Source organism: Lacerta agilis, chromosome 2 (assembly GCF_009819535.1).
Source record: "Lacerta agilis isolate rLacAgi1 chromosome 2, rLacAgi1.pri, whole genome shotgun sequence".
NCBI lineage: Eukaryota > Metazoa > Chordata > Lepidosauria > Squamata > Lacertidae > Lacerta > Lacerta agilis.
Window position 1 is genome coordinate 61,731,501 of NC_046313.1, and position 19,357 is coordinate 61,750,857.

At 49.2% G+C, this 19,357-nt stretch overlaps 1 protein-coding gene across 1 annotated transcript; it reads right to left on the bottom strand.

The window, feature by feature from the left end:
* Positions 1-7,062: 7,062 nt before the first annotated feature.
* HAND1 (heart and neural crest derivatives expressed 1) lies at positions 7,063-14,400 on the bottom strand. Its single transcript, XM_033140344.1, has 2 exons — positions 13,519-14,400; positions 7,063-7,458 (listed from the first exon to the last, which is right to left on the bottom strand). The coding sequence occupies exons 1-2, from the start codon at positions 14,149-14,151 to the stop codon at positions 7,357-7,359; spliced, it is 735 nt and encodes a 244-aa protein (XP_032996235.1). The 5' UTR covers positions 14,152-14,400; the 3' UTR covers positions 7,063-7,356.
* Positions 14,401-19,357: the final 4,957 nt, after the last annotated feature.

The following is a 19,357-nucleotide window of genomic DNA, read 5'->3' on the forward strand; positions in this document are numbered from 1 at the left end:
ATACACCCAGCAGTTGGGTTTAGAGTACTGTACAGAACACACACACAAACACATTTCTCCTTTCAAGTATTTCCCATGATTATTTCCTCTACCCGTTTCTCTCTTCTTAGGTTGATACCTTAAATCCTAAGGCTAGAAATGTTTTGATTCCATCAGCCCCAGCCGCCATGCCCTGTGATAGGGATTATGGGAATTGTAGTCCGAGAGCACCTGGAGGGCCACAGGTTCCCCACCCCTAATGTAAATTGTGTACTGATGTAGAGAGCCCTAATGTACCATAGTTGTGGACACTACACTAGGTGGTTTCAAAAGAGGAGGAGAGAAATTCAGGAAGGATAAGGCTATCCGTGGCAACTAGGCATGATGACTATATTCTACCTGCACTGTTGGAGGCAGTATCTCTCTGAATACCACCTGCTACAAATCACATGTGGGGAGAGCACTGTTGCACTCAGACCTTGCTTGTGGGCTTCCCATAGGCATCTGGTTGGCCACTGTGAAAACAGGATGCTGGACTAGAGAGGCCATTGGACTGGTCCAAGTGGGCTGCTCTTATGTTCTTAAATGATTCCTGGATACTCGGGATAGTTTGCAGTTTCCACCTGATGTCTAATAGGATACTTAAGGCCCGGTTCAGGTAGCATGTAGATGACCTTCGAGCAGCATACAGAATGGTTATAAGTTGGTTGTGGCAGAATCTCCATGGGATTGTCACCAGGTTTCTTGACTGCATCGATTTATGCTACCTTCTCAATCTCCTGGGCTCACACCTCAGCTAGGCCCCTCTTTACGTTGGAGGGTTTTCCTTCCCTGCTGTTGCTGTCATGAAATTAAAGCCTCAGTAATCCGTGTTATAGGAATGAAGCCAGTGAGTATGGGAAAGAATGGGCGTCGCTTTCATGAATCCTATTACCAGAAGTATTTCCACCAACAGAGCCAGTATGTTAACAGCATCCTCTGTCATCTACATGATCAACACAGCAAGAGAAAGCAGTTTGGGTTGCATTCCATTATGATTAACATGGTATGTTATGAATATGTGGCTTATTATGGAGCTTGCAAATCCCCTTTCCTCTAAGCAAGGCCTCTATTGATTTTACTGATAATCCTGCCTTGATAATGGAAACTGGGTGGTTGAAATAAACATCCCATACTCCAAGTAGCATCCCCAAGGCCTGATGCTGAAATAATTCAAACACTTGGAGAGGGAATTATCTAATCACTTAAGGACCTTGATACTGTGTGCACTTATCAGTCCATCGCTGGGTGCTTCTAGTCTCTCTCCTTGTATTGATAGAGAACTCACTTGATTTGATCATCATCAGAGGCCCTTCTCTGTCTGTGCCCTACAAGGAGCAGTCCAGAGGGTGACAACAGGAGAACAGGCCTTTTGGCTGGCCGCCGCCCATTCAAGGAATGCTCTTCTCAGTGAAGCTCACCTGTAACCAATAGTGATGCATTTTCAGCTCCATTCATTTGGGTGCTAATTTTTCTTTGACACTAGGGGCTAATGATTGCCATTTGTTTCCACACCTGGGCTTTAATGAAAATTTTGGTTCCCTCCCTCTTTTGTTTTGCCTTCCATTCTGTGGAAATGTCCATGTGTGAGAGACTCTATAATGAACAGACAGAAAGTCAAGAGCAGTTTGACCTTTTCCATCTCTTTCTCAAAGTGCAATACAGACCTCTCCATATCTACATAGAATTAAGTCCTATTAAATTCCAATCATGGTGCTTACAAAATGGACACAAGTGGGACTGAGGCCTCCGTGACACAAAATCCTCTTCTTGGGAGAATACTTAATGAAGAATGCTGTCCTTCAGGTACATTAGTTAGTTGTGCAAATATTTTTGGCAGAATTATGTACTGTATGTATATTTGTGAATGTGTGTGTGCATGCACATATATACGGGGGTGGGGAGAGAGAAATAAAGGAGAGGTGCAGCTGTGCTGACTCTTGCCCCTATAGCAAAATCTGTACAGTGACTTTGAATTGTGGTGTAACAGCTCTGCTTTCCTTGGAGATCCCCCTTCTCAATCTGCTAACTGGGGGCCTTGGACATCTTCTCCAAAGGCTTACTTTAATGGCACCACTTGGCAGAAAAAGAGTAGCACACCCAGTCTTATATATGGGTCAGGATTCTGTTTCCCATGTTTGAATTAGGTTTAGTTATTGCAACATTTACCTCTCCCCGTAAGATCAGCTTCCTAGCATACCAGAAAAGTCAAGGCAGTGCATGTGACTTGGTATGAGGAGGAAAGGGGAGGAGCTTTTCTCTAAGTATCAAGGTTTATGCCCACCAATTTGCAGTCCAAGGAGCACAATGAACAACTCCAGCTCAGCACCCTACACTATTGCTATCAAATCTTTCCCAGGAGGTCTAGTAGGAATGGCATAGCACTGGAGATCTTGTTGAAACGTGGATGTTTGTGTGTGGAGGGGTTAAAACTATAGCCCCCATTCTCCAACTCTTGTAGAATCAGAAAGAAGAGGCTAAATCTGCACGAACTCTTGGGCCAGTGTGTTTCTGAGACTGCCTATTTCTATCTTTCAGTGCAAATGAGGGACATTTGGGAAAGCAGGGCTAGGCAATTAGTCAAAGACATTCCCAAGTGACACACCCAATGAATGAACTTCCTGATTCATACTGAAGCTCTCTTCCTTGGTGGAGAAGTGATTGCCGCCCCATGAAAAACTATTCAGAAAGCCAGGCTTTCAGAATAGCAGTAGCAGCACACATGGTAGAATGAAGCTCCCCTTTTGACGCCACTGTTTCTGCTGCTTACCTCGATGGGGCTGTCTGAGTGGAGGCACCTGGAACCACCAAAAGAGTCTCTCTAGTCCTCTCAAAGCACAAACCTCCTCTCCACCCAGCCTCATTCCTGCCCCAACTAGGTAAGCAGCAGCAACACTGGTGTCCTGAGTGTGGATCTGCCCCACTGCAGGTGTTGTGTACACCTAAAAACAAAAAGGCAGCCACAAAGACTGTTGTCCATTATCTAATTCAGGTCTAATTTCATAACCTATACCACGTGTTATTTTCTTCCCCTGAGTTTGTAAACATTGTTTTTACAACGTTTACATTTAAACAACATTGGTTTTCAATGCCCTGCCTGTACCAATGCAGATAAAGTCCATCATTAGCTTATCCCTGTTGGGCAGGGCTAGAGATTATGCTAGACCTGCAAAACAGCAAAGTTTTATACCCTTTCTTCTGAGAAAAAGGGGGCAATAACCGCAGTGTAATCAAAGTGCTGTTGTTCAGTTTTGTCGTGTTTTTGTTTTGCTTTTGTTTTTAAATTAAGGGAAATGTGAAGTAGCTGAGCAATTAATTGGAGGGGGGGTGGGAGTGAGAATTGAAGGGTTTCAACTACAGGGAGAAGAAATCACCAGGACAGCAGGTCTACCCATTGAGAAACAACAGTAAAGTAGACCTGTTAGAAAGGTTTCTCAGACCAAGTCTACCCAATTTGGTAGACTTGGGCTCTAAAATGGTAGACCTGTTCTCTGATTCTAGCTCTGAATGTTTGTCAAAATTTGTGAGTGCACAATAGCCCCGATGCAACAGTTCTTGGAGGCAGGGGGTGGAATTCTCTCTCATTAGGATCTGTCGTGGTTTTACTCTTTCTCCTAAGCCTTGAAGAGCGGGGGAGAAGAGACAAGCAACTATGCTGTGTTGACCTTTCTTTTGAAATTAACAATAAATATTTCCTTTTGATTTGCCACATTAGCACTAATGGAGTCGTCACCAAGAAGAGGGGGGGATGTATAGAATGAAGTGGGACATATTAACTCTTTGGGCCCTTCTTCCACATAACAGCTGTGCCTCTGCATCCATATTAGGCATCTGCATTTCAGTTAAAACACAAACACTGTTAAATAATGTGTACACTCCACAAATGCTATGGAGAAATTAAAGTGCCCATAATATGCATGCTGCTTATGTATACCAAGTCAGCACACTGAGGTGTCTCAATGTGTATACTAAACACACTATACATATATATCTAAGAGGGGGCAACTTTTAAATCCCATTTATTTCAATGGCAGATACATGCTTAAACACTTCCTCTTTTTTATTTTTTTAAAGAGGACTTAACATTGCTTAAACTTGGTATCAGCAACGATTTTCAATAAACTAACTTTCACCATTTCTGACACTGTAGGGGAGTGACGGCTGAGAATAGGGGGAGGACAACGTAAATGTTGGTATCCCGTTACTTGTAAAACTGAAAAGCTTATAAACATTTTTTTTTAAACAGCAATTAATTCCACCAGGAATGTGAAGCACACACTTAAATCTCCAACTAAACTCTCTTCCGACATCCCATTGATTTCAGTTGGAAACATTCAAATCCTTGCTTAACTCTCCTACTGAATTTGGTAAGAGGCCAAAACCTTCTCACGTCGGTTGAATCATGTCCCATGTTTACTTGAATGCAAGTTCTGGTGATTTCAAATAAATTCTTCCAAATCAAGGTGCTTAGCATTAAGGCACAACTGTCTAGAATCCATGTACTAACATTTAATGGGGCTGTGAATCATGGTCTGTGTCTGTCTGCCTAGTGCGAAGACTTTTATTTATTTATTTTTTAAAATCTCTGTTGGGTCTGCAAGCTCTCAAGCAACTACCACAACTATAAACATTTTTTCGCCGTAGTATTAAATCATATATGTTTATGACACAGCACCAGCAACTAGCAATATCAATAAATATAGAGCTTTCTCAAAATATGATGTATATTTAAAATAATTTCATGTTATTTCTGTTCATGTATAAATATGATTGACACCCTATTTATTTGAACGCCCACCCTGCGCTATATCTCTCCTTGGCACAGGGTGGTTGACAGTAGTCAGTCACCTAGGGAATCCATGGATGCAAACAAGATTCTAGACAGAAATTTTCAGTCTTTATAAATATATATATATAAATATAAACCAGCAGGGCATAGCGCTGGATCATATCCCCACTATTTATTTTCCTGTTGCTAATCAAGTTCTGTTCTTTCAAATTTCATACTTCCTCCCTCACTGCTGTTTTCCCATTAGCACAAACAGGAAAATAAGTTTCCAAACTCAAACAGAGAGGATTTTGCACTTCATTTCAGCTTCATTAGACAAGGAATCCGTCTGACTTTAGGGAGTGATGGCCTTAAGGAAAGCAAAATCTTCATAAAGCTTTTCTTTATTATTATTATTATTATTATTCTTTAAATCCGCATAAATATTTGGCAAGGCAAACCTGTTCTCTTCGCAAAGTGGTCATACAGATTTGAGGTAGAAAACCCGGTACAGGAAATGTATAAAATGCACCCATTTAGGTAGTTTAAATACATCCAAACAAAAATATGAAATGGAATCAACGATGTTGGGAGGAGAGACATGGTCAGAGGAGGGGGAGACCTTGTGTTTATTTACATCGAAACAAATAATGACACTAGGCACAACACACAAGCCTGCCACAGGGAAGCATCCTCAGGAACCACTGGTTTCAACGCGGGGTCACCATGTGCTGAACTCTCTCCGGCTGAAACCAGGTGACCTTTTAAATGGTGCTTAATTGTAGCTGGATCATGCCCAGTATTCCCCTCTCCCGCAAGTGCAGGAGGAACCAATCCCCTAAACTTGGGGGGGGGGTTGCAGGGAATGAGTGAAGTGGTGGTGGGAGGAAGGTATGGAAAGCTCATGCACATCTGTAGGGGAGAGTGTCTCTAGAGCATGGCCAATCCCCCCATCGACCATGGTCAATATCAGGTCCCAGGCCAGGCAGGCGACAGTGCATTTACAACAGGAGGAGCAGATTGGGGGTCCTGTTCTTTTGCTTTGCCCCTTTCTTTCTGAACTGGATTCTCTTTTAACTGGGGAGGAGAGGGGATGAAAGCAGAGGAAATGTAAACCTAGGGCACAGAGACAGAAGAAAGCAGCCGGGTTACAGCCAAAGCGAGCCTCCTTCCATTTCTGCAACCTGGACCTGAAAGGCTATGTATTTTTACTGATTTTTATTGATGGAGGGGCAGCTACCCCTCCCTGCCCCCCTGGTTACACCCACGGGTGGTTTATTGAAGGAGCTTCATGGAATCTGATGGGGAGGGGGGTGGCGATTTTGGAATAAGCCCCTTGAGGACTGCATAGCTGGCCCCACTGAAATCTGAGGGATGGGTCCAGGCCAAGCCAAGAGTTTAGAAATCCAATGTGGGGGTTCTTAATGTGGACTGGATCATGTCCAAAGGTGGGATTCAACTCCTCCAGCTCTTATCTGCATCCTTCCATCCTTGCCAGGAAGTAATCCTATTCCTAGCTGTGGGATTTACTCCCGAGCAAATCCGTTTACGTGCTCAGGTTTCCGCTACAGCCCTGCTAGGGCGCTAGGGCGGGGGATGCTACAGATTTTGAAAAGGAAGCAAAAGCTCCGATCTGCACGCTGGCATGCAGAAATAAAGTTGTTGCCTGAAGAGTGGCATGGCGTTAATAGAGCGGTGTACTTCGAAGTAGCTCTCCTAGTGTTCCATGGGATCCGCACTATGACCAGGATGTTTCGGGCTGCAGCCTAAATTGTGATGAAATCGGATTAACAACCTCTCTTCTCCTCGTCCCCCCTCCCACTCCCCACTCCCTCAAGCCTACCCTTCAGCAATGGCTTGACAGCAAATCCCACCGACGACTGCAATGGAAATCACTCTCAAGTCAGGATCGGCTGGCGGGCCTTCCACCTTCTTTGTGCAACACAAGATCCCTTTCAGGTCCGCACACAATCCCACGTGATATAGCTATATATGTGTGTGTGTACGGTACACACACACACACACACACACATCTACATCTGTGGCACCCTGGTTCCATGAGACATTCAAAACAGACATTAGACGACGCGATATCCCGCGCGGGTTCCCGGCAAGGTTTCTTTCTGCCTGACTTCCGACGGCGCAGACAGTCCATCGTTTGACATCCAGGTCCTTGCCAGGCTGTCAAGCCAGCGAGTTACTGGCTTCAGGGAAGGGGGAGTTTTCCGTTCTCAGGCGTGTGGGACCCTCCCGTCGCCTCCCCCCCCCCCTTCCCTCTTCTGCAGCCTCCACATTGCACATGATCCTCGTCCTCACTGAGGCGGCCGCCGGCTCCCCGCTCCAAGGCTGCGAAGGAGAGGGCGGATCAGCAGACGGAAACAAACAAAAAAGCGGGTCGCGGACGATTTCTCTCTCTCTCTCCTTCTGAGTGTTGGGGATTTGGGGTGCGCGAGGGATGGGGCAGAGACCAACCAGGGAGAACAGGGTCCCCCATCCTGGGCGCGCGCGCGCAGTCCTCCTCCCAGCCACCTTGGTGGAGTCGGTTCTCTGGAAACCGTTCCTGCTTTCATTCATTGATTCAGTTCCAGCGCCCAGACCTGCTGAGGCCAGCCAGTCCTGCCCTTAAGCCGTTTTTCTCCGTGGCCTAAAGCGTGAGAATAGCCCTCGGTTTGCTGCAAGGGGGAGAGGGGAGGGGAGAAAAGAGAAAAACACAAAAAAACCAGGAGGGAATGAATCTCCATTACGCTTTAATCAGCACCATCACCAGAAGAAAAGAAAGCAGGGAAATGTAGAGGGGAGCCATCCTAAGAGTGTTACTCTTGAGAAAGTACGCTATAGGAGGGCGCCTGGACTGCCTTCCCTAGGTCCTCGTGCTCAAGGGCGGCTCCGTCCCTAATAAGTGGATCCTACTACTAATCATCAGGGGTCCCTTTACCCTTTACCTTTACTACTAATCATATCGATTGTCCTAAAAGGCCCAACGCGGCCCCTGCGAAGCGCGCTTAACAGTCCTCGCAGGCGATGCAAGCGGCGCCAGCTCCTGCCTCTGCAACGCAAATCAACGGAGGGGCTTGCAAACCGCTTGGTCTTGGTGGGGTCGTGCGTGCCTAAGGCAGAGGAGAGAGCCCGGCAAGTGAAGGAAGGAAGGAAGGAAGGTAGGCAGGCGTTTGCGTGGCGAGCCCTCCTGCCGTCCACGAGGCCACTGTTTGTAAATTTCTCCCGGAAGGCTGTAAAGAAGACCCCGGAGTTGTTCATCTGTTTATGAGTATTAGATAATCAGGCGGAAGGCCATAAATTTCAGTCTCTATTTGCAGCCCTTTTATAAATATAGGAGGCTGCGTTTTGGTAAATACGTCGGAGCCCTCTACTAAATTACGGCGGTTATGAGTCTTTTAATTGCCGATGCCGCTCCGCGAAAAAAAAACTCCGGGCAACGGGACCGAATAAATAAATCGCGGGGTTTATACAGGCTCTTGAATAGTATAAACTTTGCAGATGCTAATTTATTTACCCTTGTTGGGAAGTATTTGCAACTCGGTCATTTAGTTATTATTTATTTTCAAATCCGGTCCTCCTCTATCTCCCCTCAGCGACAGCGAACGCAAAGGAATAAAGATGAATGAATCCCTTTCCCCTTTTCCTTTTTTTATTACTTTTTTATTTATTTTTCACTGATTAAGCGCCTTCTTTTAACTATGGAGAGGGGAATCCAAACCAGGACGGGGAATGGAGGAAATAGAGATTGGGAATTATATTACAATACAAATTTTGAATGATGACGACGATGATGATGGTGATGGCAGCTGAGATCGAATTCGATTAATGTTTCTATGGCCTGATACTTTTCTGTATTGAAACAGTATCGAAAACTGATCGGCCAAACGCCGTCATTGAGAGACGGAAAAGAAGCGCAGAGCCTCTTTAAAAGCAGGAGCAGTAAAACGGCTCGCCGTCAATTTCCCCCCTCCTCCATTTTTACACTTCCAGAAAAGGGTGGGTTGAAATGGCCTGAATGCATTTACTCTGAAGAGCAAGAGAGAAATCTATTAGCATACAAAATAAATAAATGGAAGCCTCAGGACAGCCGAACCAGGTTCGCTCCAGTTCAATTTCGGAGGGTTTCCTTTTGGGGGGAGGTCGAGATTTGGGTGGGTTGTATTCTGCTGGCGGCAGGAACGTGTGGTCTGCCGAACAGCGCCCCCCCCAAGCCCTTGCTGGTCTATTTTATTGGGGAGAAGCTTCCATTAAAAGAAAAAGGGGGAAAGACCACTACAGTACTGTTGAGGAAACTCTTCCACGGCGTATTTTGGAGCGGTCCCAATTAACCTCGTGTGCGTATTTATTCCTTGCGCCTTGGCTTTGCGCGGAGAAATTGTGTTTTGTTTTTTCCACGGGAAGCAACTGCAGCCAAAACGGCGAAGATACGGGATTATTATTTCCTCCCCCTTCCTTCCAGATTGTGTAAAATTTTCTCTGCTCGCCCTACCCCACCCCAAAACCCACATTCAAATGATCTTAACAGTTCTAAACAGCTCTGGCAATTCGATGGCGCATTTTTAAATCTCGCCAGAAAGGGGAACAGGAGATGAGGAAATGAAGTCGGGAGTTGCCTCGGCGCCTTTCATCGCTCCTGGAGGATTTTGAAACAATTTCTTGCGTTATGCCACCTTCTTGAGCCCCAGAATAATAATAAAAAAATCTATGCAAACTAGCGAAAGAGGCGCCAAGAAAAAGACCTGTATCAACGGAACGTCCCTAGAGACGGACTGGGCCAAGAAAGTTACATGCCATTTTAAAAGGGATGTGGGGTGTTTAAGTAGCGGCGCAATATTTGACAGGCTCCACTGCATCTTCCCTATCTTTCCAGGGGTGTGGGGCACATTCAACATTCCCCCACCGGGTTGTTCTTTTTTTAAACTATTTGTTGTAGTCCGATCTTCCAAAAAGGATGCGGTTCCTGGCCTGGGACTGGAGAAAAGGGGGAAAAAAGAAAGAAAAGTTGGCCATTTCATTTCGGCCGCCCTTTCCAAAAGTAGGCCTACTGGGACTTTTCTACCGCCAGATCCTACGCGTGTCTACTCGGAAGCAAGTCAATTGGACTTCCAAGGAAGCTTGCATAGAATTTGCAGCTGTCTTCGATGGCCAACTTGCGGAGTGAAGAGAAAGCGCTTTGAGCCGCTGACTACTGAACGCACTTTTACTCAGAGTACACCCATTGAAGCTGATTGGCTTCAGTTATCTGAAGAAGTGTATCTGAAGTGTATCTGAAGAAGTGTGCATGCACACGAAAGCTTCAGTGTATCTGAAGAAGTGTGCATGCACACGAAAGCTCATACCTAGAACAAACTCAGTTGGTCTCTAAGGTGCTACTGGAAAGAATTTTTGATTTTGTTTTGGCTTCAGTTAGTTATGGCCATCAATTTCAGTGAGTCTGCTCTGAGTAAAGGTTAGTCGCCGGCAACCCTGGGTAACATCTTAAGAGGAGAGCGCCGCTTTGCAATCAGGAAGAAGCTCCTGCGACCCCACAACCAGCCCGCGAATAACGTTGGGTTGCCTCGAGGTCTTTACGCAGCTGCTTAACACTAGGGCAGCGAATAGAAATCAAAAGGATAACTTGTGGATCGGAACAAGCGGGGCCTGTTGCACGTCCTGTCCAAGATGCCTGCCTGCCAGCCAGCCAGCCATGGCCGTTCACAGGGCATGCCATTTCCCTCCCGCTTCTGCCTCAACAGTCTGCTGAGGGCTTTCCCTCCCCATTTCCCCCTTGAAAAATGTTACTACTTCTGAAAACCTTCCTATGGTGTAATGCTGCTAGCGCAGAAAACAGACTGCTAGCAGAAGCCTTGTGTTGAATCTTGCAGAAAATCCAGTTCCAATGCGTCATTTGCACTTGCAGAATAGGCTGCTCATTGTGCAACCACTGTCACCGTTATTATACTCTTGTGAGAGGTAACACTAGTATGTCAGTGCATGCCTGCTGTTGCTTGCGCAACAATGTAACTCCCTTGTGCGCGGATGGCGTTGTTTCAGATGCATTCACGCCGGAAGAACAAAATTGCTATTTTAGAAAAACATTCCTCGGACAGCACAATAGACGAGTCACTCACTTCTAACGTTAGAGAAAGCGCAGTTCCAAACACTTTTCTCGCAGCGAGGCATGTTTAAAAATAAACCTGCACCTAAAAGAAGCGCCGCTTTGCTACGTGAGGAAGATGGCTGCGGGCGATCTCGCCGCTTTAACTCGCGGTCATAACCTCAAGCAACGGGCTTCGTCATTCTTTTCATTCTAGGTCTGCTTCCTTTAACCATAGTAATTAATATATATTATTTCGGGGTGTAAAGAAAGGCGGCGCAACCACGACATTTGGATAGCTCGTTCATCCAAGGTCGGATTCCGATTCTCCCTCCGGCAAAGAACGTTCCGTGCAAGGGAGTAGTTCTCGCGAAGGAAGGGCGCGTCTTGCAGAATGCAGAACTGGGGACAACACTTGCAAGAAATGACCGCCCTCACTCAGCTCAGCCTGGCTCTGTCCTCCATCGTCTCACATCCACGCTAAAGGGAAATCAAACCAAGAGAACGAATGACTCACGTGCAGCGCGAGCCCACGCTTGTCTACTCAGAAGTATGTACAAGTGCACGCTTCCAAAGACGCGTGAAGGATGGATGGAGGCCTAAGGCTGCCATCCTAAATCACGCGATGTCGGGGATTGCGCGACAGGGGGCCGAGGGCAGACCGTTAGCAAAGCCGAAAGGCTTGGCCTAGGCCAGAGTCAAGTTTAAAAAGGGCGCTTGCAGGGCGGACGCAGGGAACATTTGTTACAGACGGTTACTTATTATACATGACCATAGCTCAGAGAACCCCAAGAGCAATTCCCCCGTGGTCTTGAAACAGGGGAGCGAGCGATTCCCATTCCCCTGCCTAGAGAGCTGATCTGTTGACGGATGAAGTTCGGAAGGCATGCAATGCAGTGAAATAATCGACCTTCTTTCCCCGAGAGATTGAGATCTCCACGGCAGTTGGCACATTAGGAAGGGGGTCGGGGAGAGAGGCTCCAGAGTCCCACATTACTTCTCCTGAAATATTGCCTGCCACAGTGTCCCATTCTGCGTTCATTCCTTGCTCCATCTAAAATGTCATGCAATGCATTCCATGCAACGGAGTTCGCGGACAAAGCATCAGTTGGGGGGGGGGCACAGATCCACCGACCCAGGTCTCGAACTTGGGACTGCCGAACGCTTTTGCCCACACAGTCTTTATGGCCTTGATTCAGACACGACCGGCAGGATGAGTCCACCAAGGGATACGGTAGGTATGAGAAGCTCTGTTTTGTGGGACAAAGGGCTTCAGATTCATAGCTGTCAACTTTTCCCTTTTCTTGCGAGGAATCCTATTCGGAATAAGGGAATTTCCCTTTTTTTAAAAAAGGAAAAAGTTGACAGCTATGTTCAGATTGGGTGGGTATCAAACGTGCAGATTGCTACAGCCCTCCTTTGAATGTTGCTTGTTGCTTAGTCTAGAAGAAACCCCCACCCCACACACCAGTGCAGAAGGGCTCATTTAAATCCAAAGGCCAGAGGCCTAGGCTTTCCTTGGCACGCCTCTAGATACCAGTCGCTGGGGAGCCAGAGCAAGAATGAGCTGTTTTGCTCTCCTGCTCGGCTTTCCAGGGGCATCTGGTGAGAAACAAGGATGTTGGACGAGAGACGCCTTGGGTCTGATCTGGCAGGGCTTTTCTTGTGTTCTTCTGATTTAATAATTGAGGTTTAAGTAGGCTACTCAGGCCACCAAATGTCATCTCTAATTAGTCTTTCCATCTCCCAAACCCACCGCACAGCAAATGAAGCTTTTCCCAACTTGCCACCCTAATATCCACTCCACTCTTCTTAAAGGAGGGCTCTTCCTTACCCTATTCACTTGGACTTCCGTGGGCGTCAGTGGACTTGATATCCAACAAAATACTAGACCATCTTAAACACACACATAGAAAAAGCAAGCTCACTTCTCTCTTGCTCCAGGCCGGAATCATTTTAAAAAACCAAGCAGAGACTTGCCAATGATTCCGAGGGGCTCTATAGCCTGCCAGCCTAATTCTACACACAGGAGGGGTGGGGCTCCTTCCATACCCCTCTGCGATGTTCAGGCCTCTGCTCTAGTTACCCCAACCGAGGAAATCAGCCTCAGAGAAAAACAGATCCTTGTTTGGGATAGCTATTCTTTAACTGTAGCACCATTACATCACATGAGCCTCTTACCTGAAGTTTAATGTGGGACAGGCCCGGAGAGGAAGACCTGGAATTGGGGAAGGGGCGCATGTTATGGGGCAGAGAGGTCCACTCTCCGGAAGCGGAAGCCAGTGGGAGCGGGATCAGGCTCGCTCAGGTGGTCACACCTGGCCAAGAAGAGAGCCTCTCCAATGTGCCTTTTCCTCCCCTCAGCGATGGGACGGCTGAGCTCCAAGGTGAAGGGGCAGGAGTAGCAATTCCCTGGAATTGAGCAGAGTCTTTTCCCCACCCCTAGCCCCCGCGCCTCTAAGTTTCGGCCATGGCTACGCTCCTTGCAGCTGCCCTAAAGCCTGTACAGAAACAAAGGTATTGTTTCCACCCCTTATAGGGAGCCGCCACTCATCCCGCTACGTCTAGAACCTGGAGACGCACTTTTCTGCCCTGCTCCTCCCGTTCGAGGGGAGGGCGCCTCTGATCGTGCGCAGAGCGCCTTCGCGCGGGCCCTTACCGGCTGCTCGCGCTTCCTCTTGGCGTCGCGGGGCTCGGCCTTCTTGAGCTCGGCCTTGAAGCCCTCGGCGGCCGGCCCGTCCTTGGCCAGCACCTCCATGAGGTAGGCGATGTAGCTGGTGGCCAGGCGCAGTGTCTTGATCTTGGACAGCTTCGTGTCGGCCGGCACGTTGGGGATGCACTCGCGCAGCTCGGCGAAGGCACTGTTCAGGCTCTCGGTGCGGCGGCGCTCCTTGCGAGGCGCTCCGGGCGCCGACGACGAAGACGCACCCCGACGGCGCGCCGCGCTCAGCCGCCCGCCCAGCTCCGACGGGCTGCCGCCGTACGACGAGGCGGGCGAAGCCGACGAGCCCAGCCCGGCGGCCGCTGCAGCCGCTGCCGCAGCTGCTGCGCACACCAACTCGGGAGGAGGCGGAGGCGGTGGGGAGAGGTCGGAGGCTGCGCTGAGCAGCCAGCCCTGCGCGAAGGGCCGCTCGGCCGGCGGGAAACATCGGCCGGGGGCCGGCGGCGGCGGCGGCGCGGGCGGCCCGAAGAGGAACGGCTCGTGGTGCGGGTGGTGGGGGTGGAGCAGCGCGCCGTGGTGCGGGTGGTGGTGGGGATGGGGGTGGCCCTGGTAGCCCCCCACCACGTTCATGGCGACGGCGGCGCCCCCGGGTCTCCGGCGCTACGAAGAAGCCATGGGGGGCTCGGCCCCGAGGGGTGCCCACGCTGCGGGCGCGCCGTCCAAGTTGCGTGGTCCAGCGGCGCGCTCCTTCCCTGCCGCGCTCGCCTCAGCCCTCCTGCTCTGCCGCCAGCAACTCGGCCAGCCTTTATGCAGCGGTGGGCTCTTTGATGTCACGCTGCGGTGAAGGGGAGGAGAGAGAGAGACGCACGCATAAGCACACAAGCAAGCAAGGAAGCGAACGCGGGACGGAGTGGTTTTGCCCCTGAGGCTCAAGGAGGCTGGCTCAGTCAGTCCGTCCCCCCCACGCCCAAGACCCAAGAGGCGTCGACCTCGACCACATTCGTAGTGCATAGAAACAGTATTGCAGTTTTGGGTTATTTATGGCATTCCCAGCCCACCTTTTCCTCCAAGGAGCTTACAAGCTGGTCTGCGTGGTTCTCCCCGCTCCCACAACCACCGTGTCCCCAAGGTCACCCGGTGAGCTTTATGGCCCAGTGGGCATTTGAACCCTAGCCTCCCGGGTCCTATGGTCTGCCCCCTTCAGTTCAGTGGCATACACCTAAGAAGAGACTTGCTGGATCCGGCCAAAGGCCCATCCAGTCCAGCTTTCTCAGTGGTCAATCTGCCCCAAAAGGTGTGTGGTTACGGTATTTCTTCCGAGTGCCACCATCAAGCACACGGCGCCAGGGTTTGTGAGCACAACCACATTCGCCCTCCCAGCCCTGGCGTATTTACTTGGAAGAAAATCCCGCGGAAGTTATTATGAAAGCCCGCCTGAGGTTGCGCACTTATCTACCGCGGAAAGTAGCACGACTTCCTTCTGAGAAAACAGACATGGGATCGGGGCTGGCAACAGGCCTCGGTTCTAAGGTAGGTTCCTGCTCCCTGAAGCTCTATTTACTGTTGGACGGGCTCGGGAAAGAAAACTTTCCGCTCCTTATAAACTCTGCAAGAGTTTCCTTGGAAGTCCAGTCCCGGCTGATTTCCCTGGACATTGCTTCCGAGGAACTGCATTCAAGATCGCTTTGATCCGGATCGGTTGAGAACGACGGCAAGATATAGCCAGAACCAGGGTGCTCTAGGACCACCTGCGGAGTCGGAGCCCTGGCAGACTAGCGGCACCCACCACCAAACACTTTGCTTTGGGGAAAAAAGAGTAGATTTTGAGGACCGATGAATGAATAAAGATCCCTGAGTGCCTGTCTTTGACATGTGGTCCGATCCAAAGCGTATCTGCAGTGCAGCCCTAGTCTACCTAGAAGCTACTCCAAGTGGTTGTGGCCTTGCAGCCTTACTGAGGAGTAAGCCCCACAGAGCTCAGTGGGACTCGCCTCCTTCTAAGGAGGCTTCCTAAAATGTCAGCGTTAAGGCTATGCCAAGGTCCCACGCGCCCCTGAGAAATAGTCCAGCATATCGTTGGTATGTTGTGTTGCTGTAAGCCACCCCCAGTGTCCACGAATGTACAGTATGCGTGTACAAAGTGTATAGGTAGAATTCCATCACTACCTACCAGCAGCGTTGCGCTTGGTAGAGGCCCGCAGATCTTCGTGTTTCGCAAGCACCTTAGTTGGGAATCCGCAGTTCCCATGGACTTCTGTCGCCCGAAGTTCAAGCGTTATTTATAAACCGCTTGCTCTGATATTTACCGGCCAAGCAAGGAAGGATTTAGGTCAGGATCTGGGAGAAATATCTCTTCCAACAGCTTCCGTGGTTACGTTTGGAGCTTGCGCAGGAGAACACCCCCCCTGGATAATTCGAAAACATAGACAACGGGAAGTACTCTGTGAGGTTCCTCGAGCAAAACCTGCAGGGTTCCAGGAGTGCCAACGTGGCCCCGCGACCGTGGGTGCCCGGGTGCAATGCAGCGTGCATGGCCCTGGCACCGAAATTTGTAGGTGTCCGGCCCCTTCATGGGGAATTTTATGGGTACTCGGGCACCCAGGACCCGGGAATTTGGCACTTGTGCGGGGTTCAATGGAGTTTGCTTACAAAGGTGTCGGATTACAGCCAGCAATGGAATGAATGGGACTAAAAACCACTTTTAGGATAGGGGTAAAGGTGAGAGTAGGGACGTGAGTCTTGCCGATCAGAAGGTCAGCGGTTCGAATCCCCGCGACTGGGTGAGCTCCCGTTGCTCGGTCCCTGCTCTTGCCAACCTAGCAGTTCCAAAGCACGTCAAAGTGCAAGTAGAAAAATAGGTACCTCTCCGGCGGGAAGGTAAATGGCGTTTCAGTGCGCTGCTCTGATTCGCCATAAGCGGCTTAGTCATGCTGGCTACATGACCCGGAAACTGTACGCCGGCTCCCTAGGCCAGTAAAACTAGATGAGCGCCGCAACCCCAGTGTCGTCCGGGACTCAAACTAAAGGTCAGGGGTCCCTTTACCTTTTAGCGCACGCAGGCACACACGCATCTATATGAGTTTTGGAACTATGTGCGCGTTTCATGTTTTTCTATGTAAGTAACCCGCAGGGCTCCATGCTATTTCACGGGAGCAACCTCGGCCCTCCCGTGATCCGGAGGTAGGGACGACAGCGAAGATTTGTCTTCACCTAACTAGCCGGCGCCATCCCAAAGGCTGGGGGGGGGGATCCCAGATGGGGCGTGGGCACACTCCAGCCCAAGTCAATTCCTACGGGACTGAGTCAAACCTGCTTACACTTGAGTCGATCTATGTAATGTAAGGCTGCGATCTTAAACCTCGTGAACATACTGCATTGCTTAGGATTGCTTTTCGAAATATACCGCTTCTGTTAATATAGCCATAGCCGCTAAGTAAGAATGACATTGAAAGCTCATTGTGGTTTGAGGAAGAAGCAAATAACATCATTTTAGGCTTGCGGGCGGGGCAGCTGTAAGGAGCGGGCCTGGGGCGGTCAGGGCGCTTCCCTTCGTTTTTATTTTATTTTCATTCTGAACAGTCTGGAAAGGAAGAAATAAATGGATAGCTTGTCTGAATTTCTCTTGTGTGTAAGCTAAATTCCGTGCGTATAGGTGGGTGTGCCCCTTCTCTGCGTTTTTAATTCTTTTCCCTCCATATTCGAGAGAATGAAGTCACAGGAATGACTGGAGGAAACCACAAAATGGGAGCTTATCAGTTCAACCACGGAGGCCGAAAACTTTTGCACGTGCTGTTTTATTTCTTCCCCTTGTCTCCCGTGTTTTAAAAAGGGGGTACCAAAGATACGGGGGTCTTTGTTTGTCTGGTTCAGCACTAAAGGAGCCTCAGAGGAACCTTCTGAACTTTGCCTTCTGATGTAGTATGAAGAGAAGCCTTTTTAATAATATCACAGTAAGGTGTCTGGGAGGTTGTTGCTGCCCTGACTTCCCATTAAAGCCATTATTTCTAGATGACCAAGACACTGAAGAACTGAGGAATTGCCTTGAGGGACCAGAACAGGTCTCCAACAGGGGCCAGCCAGACAATTCTAGCTTCTAGGCCAGGAGTGTTGTTGGACACAGCGACTGGCGGTGCTGGCTGAGGCTCACAAAAGTGGCTTGAAGGCCTTATCCTGTCACTTGTCTCCAGAAGCATAGGGTTTTCCGCATATAACCTGCTTCTAAACAATATGGTCCATCACTCAACCACCACCCGTTGTGTGATCCAAGGATGGCTAAACTGTGGCCCACTCAATGTTTTTGTTTTATTTAAAGTTTTTCTTGGGTTACAAAAGCACATACATCGTTTCTAGTTTCAGATCCTAAACTCCTTTCTACAGATCAGTTATATTCGATGTGAGACTTTGATGTTGTTGGCCCTTCTCAATGTTGCTGGAGTCTAACTCTCCTCAGCACCAGTCAGCATGGCCAAAGGAAGGAGTGGGCATGGTGAGGAATGGGCAACATGATGGGCCATGTGGCTCCTGAGGTGACCGCATCTGTGATGACACAGATCCACCCTCCCTCTCCCACCCTCAAGAGATTCTGGACTGCCTTCAGAGCTGGCATCTTCTGCTGGAATTTGGGGGTGGGGTGATGGGGGAGATCCAATAAGAAGTGTATGTGTTGATTTATATGGGTGAACCCTCCTTGTTCTCTATCAGCCTCGTCCCTTTTAGCCAGACACATGCCTCTGTGAAGCCCACAGTCCTCCCCTGTGGCCCAATTCAGCATCTGGAATGAGGCAAAGCACACTCTTCTTGTGCCAAATAATCCTTGATAGGCCTAACCTATAGTCCCTCTTTTAAAGCCATCTAACTGCAATCCTGTGTCTGTCTACTCAGAGGCAAGCCCTATTGAGTTTAATTAAACCTACTTCTCATTAAGTGTGCATGGGATTGCATCCTAAACCAATGGCCATGCCCAATGGCTTTTAGTGGTGTTGGCTCAGTATTAGAGGAAGGAGGCTTCTGAATACCAGCTGCCGGGCATCCCAATAGGGAGAGACTTCTGTTCCTAGTCTTCCCAGAGGCATCTGGTGGGAAGGACTCTCTTTTTGCCCTTATCACATCTTGCGGCAGTGAATAGTGAATTTTACAAGCTGGATGATAACAACGTTGATGGCAATGAAGAATAAGATATTCGATGCCACCACAATCATCACCGCACACACTGGATCCAGCCTCAGAACAGAGCCTGTCTGCAACTTCATTTGGTGTGATGGCGAGGAAAGGTAAGAGTGCCTTTGGACATGGGCAGTATGCTGAGAAGAAGCCAGCCAATGGTCCACAGATTTTCCACAGACCCGGATCGGAGCACATTTGAGAAGGAAGGTTTTCCCCACGAAGACGGTCCAGTATTTTTTAGGAGCTCTCTCCAGAAGCCGCCATTCCCTTCACACTTTTAGAGCGCGATGGGCTTCGCCAGCTCTTTTCTACAGGAAAGCCCTGAAGCCCGACCGAGGCCAAAGAACTGCCTTGAGTCCCTCCAGCCCCTCTATCAGTCGAGCCAGAAAGTACAAAAGAAGCAGCATTTGCTACTGGACGCGGCGGGGGATTTGCAGGACCTGCAGCCAAAGAGAAAGGAGCTGCGGGAGACTGGGACCAGGGTCCAGCCAGCGAAAGCCACCCGTAGCCCGGGGAGGGGTGGCTGGAAGGGTCGCTGTGGTTGAGAAGGAGCCCCAGAGAGAGAGAGGGACCTTTCCTCCACCTCTAGGTCGCTTCCCACTGAAATGGCGAGGCGCTGACACAACTCTGGGTGCTCGAGATTCGCACAGATATAAGTAGAAGTGTACGCACG

Bases quoted from the DNA above. Each gene is read 5' to 3' on its own strand.
- HAND1 (XM_033140344.1), bottom strand. From the start codon at position 14,151: ATGAACGTGGTGGGGGGCTACCAGGGCCACCCCCATCCCCACCACCAC. The intron at 7,459-13,518 runs GTAAGGGCCCGC...TCCCCCTTGCAG, and splicing joins AGAGGAAGCGCGAGCAGCCG to CAAACCGAGGGCTATTCTCA.